We start from the raw sequence: 15373 nt of genomic DNA, 5'->3' as shown, positions 1-15373 counted from the left end.
TCCAAAGTCTAGCATTCATAAATGCTCTTTACAGATCTAACGTAGCATGAATAAGCAAATTTGCCTGGTTCTCAGAATGGGCAGTAGAACAACACTGAGCTGAAACATTTTAATTCCAAAGTAAGATCTGGGATTTTGAAAGCCATGAATGCTTGCATGGTATAATTTGCATTCAGATAATATATTAAATGAAATTCATGTGAAAGCCTACATAGATTTGTGCAGCACCACCTGCAAACAATCCCACCCTGCTGCTACAGAATGTATTCACATTTTGATGCAGATACCAAGGAGACTGAGAGGGTGTGAACAGGCAAGGCAGGCAACTGTCTACTAAAGCAGAAAAAAAACAAATATTGGCATGATCAAACTCCCTCAAAAAGAATTCAAATGTCTTGGTTGCAAAGCACTGAGACACAGAATAAACTTATAAGCGCCAAATAGGTTTCAGAATAATCTCTCCTAGTTATTAAAAAAAGTAGGCCAAATTCTTAGAAAACACTAGAAATATCAGAGCTTTCCTGTTAGGTATGGGCCACTGTGCACTTTGCAAAGTAAGCTACAAAAAGGAGAGGAATGAGGTTAATTAAAACCTTACGTTTATTATTTGTTTTCCCAGATGATGCTGTTTAAAGTGGACTACCTGGAGATATTATAGGGATTTCACTTATCCTAAGATTTGTGTTATGGGAAAGTGGCAGAGGATTGTGATAGAAGAGTAAGATAGGTAAAGGAATTAATCTGTATTAACTCTGCATTAATATTTACTATTATTAAAATGTAGTAAATTCATATCACCTCTGGTCTGATAGAGGCTCTAAAGATATACCAAGGTTCTGATTGGTTCTGAGCTCAAAAGCCGGAAACCTCTGACAAATGACTCCCATTAGAGGTTTGTGGTTGGGCTATATTGTTGCTACATTTATATTATATTTTTTAAATACACTGACAAAAATAATGATTTGCATTTCTGTAAAGGTATTGGCCAGGGAAAATTCTTCCTCAAATGAGTTAGGTATCCAAACACATATTTATAGCAAAGGCAATTTTTTGACTAAATGTAAGCTGTGCACACTGAGCTTTCATAATATGCTTGCTTTTAGTACCTTTAAAAGAACTGAAATAAACCCAAAAATATAATAAAGACAAGGCCTTACATAAAACCAGGCTTTGCCCTGAAGTTCAGCAGTTAAAGCATTGGATCATAAATTCCAATATGAGTAGCACAACACGATGCCAATCGACTGGAAAATAATCATAAAGTTAACCTTAATACATTATAAGACAAGTTGTAGACAAAGGTTAGTCCCTGAGCAAGAACTACAGATGTGTTTGGGTTTAAGAGGAAACAGATGTTTTAATGATGCTGAAGTGATTTTAGTTCAGTGGAACTGTTTTCCAAACAGCCAGATTTAAAATCCTAGCACACATTTTTTTAAAAAACGATTACTGAATTATTGGGGAGAGAATAATTTATCCTTGTTTTTCGGTCAACAGAACTCTCAAAAGAAAAATTAGAGGCTAGTCAAGTCAATAGTATATGGGGAAAACAAGTTTGTAGTGTTTCTTTGAAATAATGTTATGGAACAAATGGCAGTCTTTCATTGATCTCATAGATAGAAATAGTTCTATTTCTCAAAAGGTTCTTATTGATTGTATTTTTAAAGCTATACTATTCTCTCCATTCCACAATTTGGGTTTTCTATGTTTGTGATGTCACAGGACACTAATCTTGTATTACATCACCACTATCATCTCTAAGATTTTCATTCTACAATATCCTAATTAATCCTCACTTGCCACTAAAACTGGAAAAGTCAGCATCTGGTAGTTGTCACAGTATTTTGCAAACAAGCATTCTAAGTTTAACAATTTGTAGTGTGTATCGATTACTCACCAAATCCATGAATGCCTCCTAAAGGGGAAATTATTCACATGCATCATGTTCACAGATCTTCCAGCATTAGTATTTTCCTTATCTGATAGCTTTTTCTGTGATGGTATTCATAGATGTATTCCAAAACAACTGCATGAGTAGTTAACACCAAGGGTTATTGCAAAAATTATTGTATTCCACAAAAATAAGAATATCCAAGATCTGAGAAAAGACTTTCTATGGGATTTTCTAGGTACATTCCCATCCATTTATGTCACATTGGTTAATTAAAAAAAACCATGAAAGTATATGGTATATGGTAACTGCGTATCCTAAATGAAGACAAATGTTCCCCTTGATACAATCCAAGTGCTTTTAGTGTAAATTAAAGCATCTTCATATGAAGCATTTTGGACAGTTGGAAAAGGTAAGTCAAACGATAGTTTCTTGTCATCCATGCTAAATCAGTGTTTAGAGGAAAATGAATGATTTCAGATTCCTTTGCCATAGTGTCTTTTAGAAATGAATATTGCTTTTTCTTCTTTCTTAGACACATATTCATCAGTGATCACTTTAATGGAGTTTTTCTTTCTTCAAGCTCTGGATAAAGACTGGTGATTAAAAACCCATATACTGTACATCCAAAGCAAACTTCTCTGAATTTTGATTATCAGGGTTTAGTTCTTCATCTAAGAAAGAAGGAAGGAAGTGTGCTTTTTCTGCTCCATAGGACAGGACTACAATAAGATATTATCATGAATATAAGGTTTTGTCATAATCAAATTCATTGTGATGTCTAACCCCATAAGGCTGTCTGCTCCTTGCAAGTAAAATGACGAAGCTATTGATTCTTTCACTGCATAACGTAGTTCTAATTTGATGTTATACTTCATATGAAAAACATGTGCATGCATTGAGATTTTGCTACAAAAAAGCAAAGCTTTCAGTCCTATGTTATCTAAGAATTCTTCCCCTGCTTTCCTCTCCCCTCCAATTTAGCGAACAGTAGTTATTACTCCTGAGGCTCTGACAACATCCTTGGGAAGATTCTTAGGCTCAAGCTAAACAGGTCATATATATATATATATATATATATATATATGTATTAAAACAGGGCAGACAGCAGGCTGTTGATTGCTTTCTCCTGACGAGAATTGCCAACGTACCCTCTGTAATCCTTGTATTCTTTCATACTCTGTCTTTGCTCTCCTGTTCAGTAGCAGCTCAGGACACTTGCAGACTCTGTGGCACTATTACTCTGCAGCAGAATCCGCTCCAGGCTGCAGTGAATGCTGCCTGACAGAGGATGTGCTAGCGTCAAGGGGGCCCTTTAGGTGGGTTCTCCTGACACAGCATATCCTCATGTGCTTTTTCAGCAGACAGAGAGAATGGAGTAGAGGGGTGTTTCTGGGAAAGCAGCAGGGAAACAAAACAAAAAGAAAAAGAAAACCCTTCTTCAAAACATCCTATTTCTCTTAGTGAGTACAATAAAACAAAATAGTGATAGAAATGTAACAACAACTAAACATGTTAAATAATGAGAACATTCACCTAGCACAAAATAGTGTACAGTGTTTTTATTTGATGTCTAAAAAACTACAGACTTTTTTCCACTTACATTTTCATGTTCCTAAACCATAGTCTTTTTATTCATTAAAAAAAACCACACATGGTTTATACTGCCCTATGACTCTTAAACTTTAAATGACCACTTTCCCTTTTGGACAGGAAATCCTATACTATGAAAACCAGCTACACCTTCAAAGGAATCAACATATGCCATAAAACTGCTTGTTTGATTAGGGAGTAGTCAGACTAGGGAGTGCTGTGATAAGGCATTGCACTGCATTTTTATGTCTTGTATTTCCTTAAGATTGTTCTCCTGCTGTCAGAGCTCCATTCTACAATACCCCAAATTAGCCCAGGCTCTGTTGATGCCATTTTGGAACAAGAATAAAATAGTAAAACTATTTGAGTCTATTAATGTATTAGCAGTGGAGTAGTATTTGTTTAAATTCAGTACTAGTTTTATATAGACGACATAATATTCATGTATCTGTTTTAATTATTGTATTTTAAAGACGTGTGGCACAAGATACAATGTATCTCAGAATTTAAGAGCTCTGGCAATCTTCAACAGAATGCAGCTACCAGAATTTGAGAGGGGAGGTTAAGATTGAGAACAATAAATCTTATTACTTAGCAGTAGCAAGTCACCACAAAAAACATTTAATGATCATAAATAATTCAAATCAACTTTTTAATTGATTGATAAAACCATGCTCTCCTATTGTTATAAAATATGTAAAAATATGGTCCCTATATTCCCTTTTGGGACTTACTCCAAAATACATTAACATATAATATAACAAATAATGTGAAATTATGTAGATGTAGAATTTATTTAATTATTCAGCAAGATTGCCTTTAGTCTCTCCAATTCCCTACTCTTTGTCTGCATGCTGGTAAGCTCTTCAGATCAAGAGCATACCTTATTTATCTGAAAATTGTATAACACACTATGGATGCTCCACAGATCTCCATTATTTGCATTTTTGAATCACTTAAAGGTTTCATTGTACTAGGTGCTGTACAAAAAGAGAGAGAGGGAGACACAGTACCTGCCCCTGAAGAGATTAAAAAATTAAACAGAGAAGACTGTCAACATACAAGCAACATATTAAGGATATAAAATTTGTCAGCTGCTCTCTTTCTCGCTCTGTTTTTATTTTGTTTGTTTGTACAGATGTGTCTAACATTTCCCTAAATCATTCATCCATTCCCCCCTCTAAGAGCCCCATCACTTCCCATTCCACCATAAGAATTCCCCTCTCTTTATGAGAGGAGCAGAGGCCCCTGGCATTTAAATGTCCATTTTAAAAAATGCACTGACCCTTACAGATTACAAAATCCCTAAAATCTATAAAGGTGTGATCTCTTTCCCTCTCTTTCCTCCTGCCTCCTGCAACTATATTTGTGTTGACAGTGGCCAGAGGACGTTCCTACCTCCCATCTGTTTTGACTCTGCCTCCAGGACTCTGGCAGTAGAGGTTTTGTCATATGTACTGTCAGGCTGCTAGGGAAGAATCTATAAAATTATTATACTAACCTGTAATAAAAATCATACAAATAATTGAGACTAAAACTACACCAAATTAATATAGAACTGTCTAGAATCTGCAAAATAAAGGCTAACCCTCCTATTTCCAAACCCGGAAATAGAATAATAGAAATATAGGCCTAGAAGGGGCTCAATAGGTCACCTAGTTCAGTCAAATGAACGAGGCAGGACTAAATATTATCTAAAGCACCCCTGACAGCATTTGTCTAACATATTCCTAAAAATTTCCAGTAATGGAAATTCCACAATCTCCCTAGTTAATTTGTTCCAGCTCTTTAACTAGACTCACAGTTAGGAAGTTTTTACTATTGTCTAACCTAAATCCACCTTGTTATAGTCACAACCCATTACTTTTTGTCCTGTCCTCAATGGATTAGAACAATTTCTCACCTTCCTTTTTATAACAATCTTTGTAAGTACTTGAATACTCTTATGTCTCCCCTCAGTTTCTCTTCTCCAAACTAGACAAACCCAATTTTTCAGTCTTTCATTGTAGCTTGTATGTTCTATTTGGAACTTTAATAATTCTTGTTGCTCTCCTCTGGAGTGTCTCTACTTTGTAAACATCTTTGTAGTTTCCAAAACTGAACACAGTACTGCAGTTGAGGTCTCATCAGTGATGAGTAGAGTGGAAGAATTATTTCTCATGTGTTGCTTGCAACATTTATCCTAATATATCCCCAAATTATGCTTTTTTCCAACAGTATGAAACTGAAGATTCATATTTAGTTTCATATTGTGATCCACAATAACCTTTAGATGCTTTTCTGCCGTACTCCTTCTTAGGCAGTCATTGCCCATTTTGTATTTGTGCAACTGACTATTCCTTCTTAATTTGCATTTGTCTTCATTGAATATCATCCTATTTACTTCAAACCATTTCTCCAGATTTGGCAAGATCATTTTGAATTCTTGCCCTATCCTCCAAAGCTCTCCACAACTCGGTATCATCTACAAACTTCATAGTATCCTCTGTGACATTTGAAATAATTTATAAAAATATTGAATGCAACTGGATGCAAGATAGATCCTTTTGGGACTCTAGTCAATGTATCCTTCCAGCTTGACTGTGAACCATTGATAACCAGTCTTATTTAGGCTATATTTTCTTAGTTTGCCTATGAGAAGTAAATCTTAACTTATTATTTCCCTATTTTAGTGAATTTGAGCTTGCTAAATAAATCCTTTCATTTTCATTGTAAATGTAAAAAAATAATAATAATTTGAAATGCTGTTAGTTACAGTATGTATGTAATATTCTATGGGGCTGCACACTAGTCAGCAAAATATATCAGCAAATAGAAATGCTGTGTTACCAGAAAGCCAAGGTTTAGTAATGAGATACAAAGCCTTTCACAACTGAATTACCAGTAGACTTTGACAATAATAGGAATAGATTAATCAAAGGGACTTAGGTGTTTTTGAACATTAACTCCTCTGTTGCCTACTGGAATTCACAGCTTCAGTTTAGGTGCCGACTCTCCCTGTTCATTGTGTAGGGAGAGTTAGGTAGTCATACAAAGAAAGAGATTAGCAGAATCCAGACACTGTGCAGAAAGCAATTTAAGTTTGTCAGGAATTAAATTCGGATGGAAGGGATAAGGCCCAGACTGTTAGGCAAATAGGTCTTATTGATCTGGACTAAGACTCCTGAATGCCAGGCCAGAGGGAGATGTCTATGTCCACTCACAGTTCTCAGCCATGAACCCTCTCCTGGAATTAGTACCTAAGCCAGGTCAACTCTTTCCTCCAAAAAACAAAAACAAAAACACAACAAAAAAAATCAACCAAACAAAAAAAAACAAGAAATGCATAATTGATTCAAATCACTGACATAAAAGCAAAGACTTTCCCTGCAGCTGACAATAGCTTAATACCCCTAATACTTGATACATTCGCCCTTATTGCCCTTTTCAAATAGAGGTAGAACACTATCTTACTTCCAGTCATTGTGGATGACATTAGTGCAACAGATCATCTAGTACTTGATGCAGCCATCATACAATACTCTTGCTTTTCTTTAACAATTCATTACTCATGTTACAGACCTCTAGTGACTTCCCAGACTTCAGCTTATGGACTGAAATCTAAATCTTTTCTTGGTTAAAAGGAGGCTGTACCAGAAATGTCTTGCTCTCTTCCAACAGAAGAGGGACTGCGAGCAATTTACAGAGTAATCTTTGATCTTCCTATCAAATACAACTGACCCTGAAGACTCTGGCTGATCCTGCCATTCCTGTCCATTATTGAACAAGATGGGGCCACTTCCTCTGGAAACAGAATATGAGGAGATTGTGCTTGACTGCAGCTTGTTCCAAAATGGCAGCCTGAGTTGACCACCAGGATTCCTTATCTTTCTTACACAATGCCTTGATGGCATTCCAGTGCCAAACCCTCTTAGCCTTTGCTTTTGCTCTTGATGAGCATGTCTTTAAAAACAAATAAGGCTACAATTTTAGTTTTCAGCTACTATTGCTGCTAGCACCTGGCCCATGGATGAGGTTGAAGGGCTGAGGTCCTAGCACTGAGCTGGCAGCAGTGATGATTAAAACATTACCATTTCTCATCAGATTACAGAGACAGCGAGACTTCAGTCTGGAATACTTCAAAGGTCCTAAGCAGTTTAGAGCAGGAAGCTGTCCAATAAGAACAGTTAACTGAATTGAACTAAATTGGGTCCCCATAAATATCTGCCTTTGAAGTCAGCAGATGATGATGGTCAGTGTCAAATTCAGCATTTTTGTGAACTCATATATACAGGTCTTTTGACTGCAAATGGTTATTAACCATGATCAATGCCACTCACAGTGAACCATTTGGTTATTTTGAGGTCTGCTTGTGAATCTGTGTATGACAGAAGAGCAAATCAGTCATTACCATGTAAATGGCAGTTTCAAATTCATAGTTACTGCCTGTTTCTTTGCCTAATACCAAATTTGCCTTGGTATCATCAGGCTCTCCACATAAGCAGTGAAGTCACTCAAGAAGACGACAACATCTCTTTTCACATTACGGACTAACTATAATTTCTGGGATAAATTCAAGGGCACCATTTATGGGGGGTCCAAAAAGGGGCACTACTCCCCTTCCTGAGTTTGAACCCCCTGAATTTCATACTTGGGGGAAAGCTGATTGGTGTGGAGAAGCACATAAATCGGATGGAAACTTCTCTTAAAGGAGAATCCATTGATAGAGATTCTCTAAGCTGTAGTCAGAAAGGGAGGAGGAGAGAGGACAAACCATAGACCAGAGCAGACAAACAACCGCATATAAAGAAATCCGATACATCAGGGAAGGGCAGACATCAGGGAAGGGCAGACAAATAAACAGTGGCAAATTTTTCAAGTGCTTCTACATAAATACTAGGAGTCTGATTAATAAGATGGGTGAACTAGAGTACCTCGTATTAAAGGAGGAGATTGACATAATAGGCATCACTGAAACCTGGTGGAATGAGGAAAATCTGTGGGACGCAATCATACCAGAATATAAAATATATCAGAAGGATAGAGAAGGTCGTGTGGGTGGCGGAGTGGCACTGTATGTGAAAGATAATATAGAATCAAATGAAATAAAAATATTAAATGAATCAACATGTTCAATAGAATCGCTATGGATAGTAATTCCATGCTCTAATAATAAGAATTTAGCAGTAGGGATATATTATTGACTACCTGACGAGGACAGTGATACTGACATTGAAATGCTGAGGGAGATTAGAGAGGCTACCAAAATAAACAACTCTATAATAATGGGGGATTGTAATTATTCCCATATTGACTAGGTATATGTCACCTCAGGAAGAGAAGCAGAGATAAAATTTCTCAATGGCTTAAATGAGTGCTGCTTGGAGCAGCTGGTACAGGAACCCACAAGGGGAGAGGCAATTCTTGATTTAGTCCTGAGTAGAGTGCAGGATCAGGTCCAGGAGATAACCGTTACAGGACCGCTTGGGAATAGTGACCATAATATAATAACATTTAACATTCCTGTGGTGGGAAGAACACCTCAGCAGTCCAGCACTCTGGCATTTAATTTCAAAAAGGGGAGTTACACAAAAATGAGGAGGTTAGTTAAAGAGAAATTAAAAGGCACAGTGACTAGAGCCAAGCTGCAAGCTGAATGGAAACTTTTTAAAGACACAATAATAGAGGCCCAACGTGTATACCCCAAATTAAAAAACATTGTAAGAGACGTAAAAAAGAGTTATCATGGCTTAACCACCATGTAAAAGAAGCAGTGAAGGATAAAAAGGTATCTTTCAAGAAGTAGAAGTCCAATCCTAGTGAGATAAATGGAAACGAACATGAACACTTTCAAATCAAGTGTAAAAATTTAATAAGAAAAGCCAAAAAAGATTGAGGAACAGCTAGCCAAAAACTCAAAAAGAAATAACAAAATGTTTTTAAGTACATTAGAAGCAGGAAGCCTGCTAAAAAACCTATGGGTCCCCTAGACAATCGAGATATAAAAGGAGCAATCAAGGATGATAAAGCCATTGTGGAGAAACTAAATGATTTCTTTGCTTCAGTCTTCACGGCTGAGGATGTTGGGGAGATTCCCAAATCTGCACCATCCTTTGTGGGTGATGAATCTGAGTAGCTGTCCTGAATAGAAGTGTCATTAGAGGAGGTTTTGGAACAAACAGAAAAACTTAATGGTAACAAATCATCCGCATCAGATGGCATTCATCCAAGGGTTCTAAAAGGACTCAAATGGGAAATTGCTGAACTATTATCTGTGATTTGTAACCTATCCTTTAAATCGGCTTCCGTACCTAATGACTGGAAGGTAGCTAACGTGACACCAATATTTAAAAAGGGCTCTAGAGGCGATCCTGGCAATTACAGACTGAAGTCTAACTTCAGTACTGGGCAAATTAGTCGAAACAATAGTAAAGAATAAAATTGTCAGGCACGTAGAAGAACATAATTTGCTGGACAAAAGTCAACATGGTTTCAGTAAAGGGAAATCATGTCTTACTAATCTATTAGGGTATGTCTACACTACCCCCCTAGTTCGAACTAGGGGGGTAATGTATGCATACCGAACTTGCTAATGAAGCCCGGGATTTGAATTTCCTGGGCTTCATTAGCATAAAGCCGGCGCCACCATTTTTAAAAGCCGGCTAGTGCGAACCCCGTGCCGCACGGCTACACGCGGCACGGACTAGATAGTTCGGATTAGGAAGCCTAATCCGAACTATCTAGTCCGTGCCGCGTGTAGCCGCGCGGCACGGGGTTCGCACTAGCTGGCTTTTAAAAATGGCGGCGCCCGGCTTATGCAAATGAAGCCCGGGAAATTCAAATCCTGAGCTTCATTTGCAAGTGCAGTATGCCTACATTACCCTCCTAGATCGAATTAGGAGGGTAGTGTAGACATACCCTAACATATTCTGACATCTTGTGGCAAGTCACGTAAGGGACACTAGTTAGCCTTAACATTTTAATGTATATTCTTACTTTGTTACTAACTCTGTGGAGAAGGAGAGAGACAGTCCATCAGGATTCCTGGGCACTCTCTCAACTCCTGGAAGGGGAATGGGGTCTAGTGGGTACAGCAAGGGGGGCAGATACTAGGCTTCCTAGTTCGAACTACCGTTACTCCTCATTCCACGAGGAGTGAATGGAAGCCTAGTCCGAACTACCTAGTTCGTGCCGCGTGTAGCCGCGCGGCACGGGGTTCGAACCAGCCGGGATTTAAAAATGGCGGCGCCCGGCTTATGCAAATGAAGCCCGGGAAATTCAAATCCTGGGCTTCATTTGCAAGTGTGGTATGCCTACATTACCCCACTAGTTCGAACTAGCGGGGTAGTGTAGACATACCCTTAGTGTTAGAACTGAGAGCATCTAATATTTACTTAACTTTCTTTTTTATATCAAAATTAAATACAGTGCTCCTGTCAGATAACTGCTAAATTGTCTGCCAAAAATGTAGTGTTTTCCAGTACCTCGATAGCTTCTGGATAAAGATGATGTGTGTGGAGATGTGGGGATGGGGTTGTTTCCTCCTCTCCCCATTTGGTACTTGGTTTGTACTGAGCATGATCAGTAACATTGCTGAAGCCTCTGTCTTCAGTCCGCCCCCCATGCTTTCACATTCTCTCTTCTATCCCATAACTGCATGCACAGATCAGCTTTTCCCGCATACCCACAAAATCTGAAATGGCACCCCTGGATAAATGCCTTCAGCTACACTGTTGGGCGTAGTGTTAGCAGAACCATGGATTGTAATGATGGTAAGATGCTTATGTATGGTAGTTAACTGGACATCGATGAATTCTTCATTATCATGCACCAACCCTACAAAACCCATTGGAGATTGGTTGAAAGCACAAGTGCCACTCCTTCTTGGAGGAATCTGTTGGAGCAGCCTGAGAACAAAAACATATGATCTTCAACTTATTAATGATTGATTCCTGACTGGCATATTTCACATAACGCACATCAATTTACGGAAGTGTTATAGCTTACAATGAATAGTAGGGAATATTTTAGATTACCATTACTATTCAATTAAGCACTCTTGCTGTAATCAAATGAAATCACATTCTATTAACATGTCTGAGTCATAAAACCTAAAATATTTTGAGAAAATAAGCTCTTGCACAGCACTGTATATGTTCAAACATTAACTAGTGTCCTCACAATACCTTGTCAGGTAATTAAATTATACCCAGTTTACAGAGGAGGAACCTGAGGTAAGAAGGTGATGACACTTGCCCAGTGCCACACAGCCAATAGCAGAAGAGATCCCCTAACATTCAGTCCTGTTTTCATTCCTCCTAATTCCACTGTCTGGTTACAGTTTGGAGAAAATCTTTCCATCAGTTTTCAATTTTTTTTTCTCTTTGCAAATGAAACTAGGAATATTTTACTTCAATCCCAGAGAAAACTGAAATAACTGGACTTATGCAATCTTGCCAATATGAATGAACACAATGGAAGAACAAAAAAAATGTACAGTTAACTAAAAGAGTTGCTTCTCATTTTCAAAAATCAGATAGACATCCATACTAGAATGCAGACAGCATCTTCATCTCGCACACTTAATTTGTTATGGTCGCAGAGCTCTTTCAAACAATGTAGAAAAGGAAACCAATTATTTAAGGATTTGTTTTCATTCATCAACAGGAGTATGAAAACTGCTAACCATATACTGATAAGAAGTAGGGATATGACAGCTCTCACAATTGTGAAACAATTTCACAATCTTAGTAATAGATATGTTATTAATATAACTCTAACAGTTATAATGATGGGGGAATATACCATGGACAAGCAGTTATCCCATGTTCTCCAGTCATTAGTGAGACACAATACAATTTCCCCTGCTCCCTTCCTCCCCAACATTTGTAATGTAGTATAGGTATAGAGATAGAAGAAGTTGGAATAATAGCTTAATGTGCTTTATATTTTATACATTCCTCAAATTCATAGTTTTCAGAAAGGTATGATCCCTATATTCTGCAAACAGAAATGTATATTAATCAACCTCACCTGGTATGATTGTTGCTTTCTCCCCCATTCTTTCACTGCTAGACTGAATTTTGCTAAAGTGGTCAATAATTATATGTACTTTAAAGGCTTGGAGAATGACAGGTACAACTGGAAATAGCAATAGTTTCAGGTTGTTTCTGTTTCCTGTGTTCAGTGATCATTTACCAGCCTGAGACCATTCATCTACTAGATCTGAAATCAAGATGTTCATGTTTGTTTATAAAAAGCTGTTCCCTATGTTTTAATACAACCAGGTTGACTAATAAAACATTAAATATTTACACAGAATTCCACATAAAATTCATATTTTCCCCTAGAGCTTGTAAACAAACCTTTGTGACCAATGAGAAATAAAAATGGTTTCCTAAAAAAAAAATCAAATAAATTTGCTGAAGACTCAGATGATAAGAATTTTCAGACTATATGATTTATATAATCATTTATGGTCCAATAAGAGCTAAGTAAATTAATCTCATTATCTGGGTACACCAAAAGGTCAGGAAACACTTGATATGGGTCTTAATCAGGCCACAACTTTATTGTGCAGATGCGTGGGACTATCTGGCAGATAAAAGGTACAGTGCAGATCAATCCATGTTACTTTAAACCATTATCCAGAGCTCCACCAGCCTCTGTTGATTTCCATCCAGGTCCCTTAGCCAATCCATGTTTTGAACTTACCATTCACCACCCTTACAGGGCTAAGGCGGGCAATGAGAAGTGTGTGTGGTGGGGGGAGAGGTGTTGGCACCCTGCTGTACTAATGAGAGGAGTCTCCAAACTCCCTCCCCCTTTTTTGTTCCTTTTCCCAGTACCTCCTTTTAAGTCCTTTATCAGGCTGTTTATCTGGTTCCTGGATGCCTACCCTATGCACTGAAAATCCATACAACCTTATGAAATAAGTTGTGATTTATGGCCTACCACCTTTCTTCATATCCAAAAAGGTTCTCCTTGACTCTTGCTTTGGGGAAGGCAAGTGTAGCCAGACAGGAACCCCCTGCCACATCCATCTTGCTTGGCCCCCTAAGATGCCTCAGAGCACACAGGGCACAGAGAGCAATAAAATCAACATAGTCTTTGATGCCTTGACAGAAGGCCCGGATATGTTGGCTCATCATGACCCTGGACAACTGTAAACATAGATAAGAGGGCCATCAAGCCAGTCGTTGACCAAGAGGCTGCAGAAACTGCCCTTGGCTAGCCGATATTGATACTATCACACAGCTGTCCCGGGAGAGGAAACTCCCACTGAGTAAAGAATGTCCAGTACTCCCAATTTAGTTATCTCTTTTTTACAAGTGTAAATTATGTTCACAACTCCCTTGTAAGAACTGGCATCACAAAGATGAACCAGCACAATTTGGCACCTTAGATGAGAAAGAGAATATGTGACCCCACGGGTATAAAGATGGGCCCAGCAGCGCACTCACTTTGAGTATCAATCCATCAGCTGCCTGCTGGTCGGGCTAGGTGATTGACTCCCGAGGTCCATATGGGGACGCCCAGCCTCGTATTCGTCTTTCCGAGGAATTGAGTGACCAATCCTGGCCTGACACGCTGGAATCGAGAGATGCAGAAGGGGGTAAAAATTGTACCTGTATGTGTCCTTTTTTTTTGTCATTGTGCACGTATAGCATTAGAGCTCTATAAGGCTAAGTTGTCATTTTGGTACCATTAGTTTGGTGTGTTTTGTTTTCCCTCCTTCTTTTGTAACCACTTAAGACCTGTATTTGCTAGCAGTTAAGAAGTAGAGCAATAGCCATTGTAACCGCATGATCATAAGTTTCTCTAATAAACTTGTAACTGTTTAAGCTTTAACCTGACTCCTTCTGTTGCTGTAACAGAACCAGACAATTAAAAGAATCATAGCCAGTCAGGGGTAAATGCAGTAAGAGCTAAGTGTTGAGTCGTGTCGCCTCCACGGAGCAGACTCTCAGGGCACCCATCAGCCTCCCTGGCTGCCCGCTGTGAAGGGACTTTTGTCCTAGTAGTCAAAGACTCGGGTGTAACTAGCTCTCTCGGCACCACCTTGGGGCACTCGTCAGCCTCCCTGGCTGCCCACTGTGAAGGGACCTTCGTCCTAGCAGTCAAAGACTCGGGTGTATTAGGGCTCACAGACTACTCGCTACCCCGGCCACTGACTGACAGCAAAATAACCTCATCCCACTGAAGCCAATCTGGTGTTGCAGGAAAAATTCCTTCCTAACCTCCCCCATTCAAAAGAAACAGTTGCATGATGCCCACAGCAAGTCCTAACCCAAACTGATGTTCACCTTCACTGGGGAGGGAGAGTGGCTGCTGCCTTTGCTTGCTATGTGTAGCAAAGAAGCTTCCCCTGCCTGGTGCATGTATCTTTCTTACCTCACATTCCTGAAGAGGTGAGTCAGTTCTGCAACCTGCTGCTGTCCACCTCTTTGCAGCCATCTCTAACCTCATTCCTTGCCCCTACCCCCTTAACTTCCACCATAAGACAGAGCTGTTCTTCTCTGGTAAGCCCAGACAGCCCTTCCTCTGCTTAACTGTGGTGCAGTAATTGGATCAAGATAAATTTTTCTTGAAAATATAGTCAAAAAATGAAAATAACTAAGTATCTTTTGTTTCACTTCTACATTTGAAAAGTTAATCCCCATCCACCCCCGTTGAATTAGCTCTGATATAACACTTCCATTTCTGAATGCCTACTATATGTTTTTCTTTTACTTCCTGCACCTCATGAAGTGAGTTGTAACTCAGAAAAGCTTATGCCATAATAAAACTGTTAATCTTTAAGGTGCCACTGGACTTCATACTTTTATTGATAACTAAAACAGAAAAAGGAACAGTTACTTATCTTATAGTAACTATGGCCGTGTCCACACTCAGGGGTTCTTTCGAAAA

General features: G+C 38.6%; 1 protein-coding gene across 7 annotated transcripts in view; it reads right to left on the bottom strand.

Moving 5' to 3' along the window:
- Positions 1–15373, bottom strand: part of PDE4D (phosphodiesterase 4D) — a 1060501-nt gene that overhangs the window by 486463 nt on the left and 558665 nt on the right. The window contains exon 1 of one of the 7 annotated variants that reach the window (XM_075932871.1): positions 1898–3292. The exons of the other annotated variants lie outside the window; for them this stretch is intronic. Within the exon in view, the coding sequence (XP_075788986.1) occupies positions 1898–1944 (47 nt within the window). The 5' untranslated portion in view covers positions 1945–3292. Of the gene's footprint in view, positions 1–1897; positions 3293–15373 lie in introns of those variants that run through there. 7 annotated transcript variants of the gene reach the window in all.

The sequence above is a fragment of the Pelodiscus sinensis genome, chromosome 6 (genome assembly GCF_049634645.1).
Source record: "Pelodiscus sinensis isolate JC-2024 chromosome 6, ASM4963464v1, whole genome shotgun sequence".
In the NCBI taxonomy this organism is placed as follows: domain Eukaryota; kingdom Metazoa; phylum Chordata; order Testudines; family Trionychidae; genus Pelodiscus; species Pelodiscus sinensis.
Note: the sequence above shows the minus strand (reverse complement) of the source record. Positions and strands in the feature narration are given on the sequence as shown.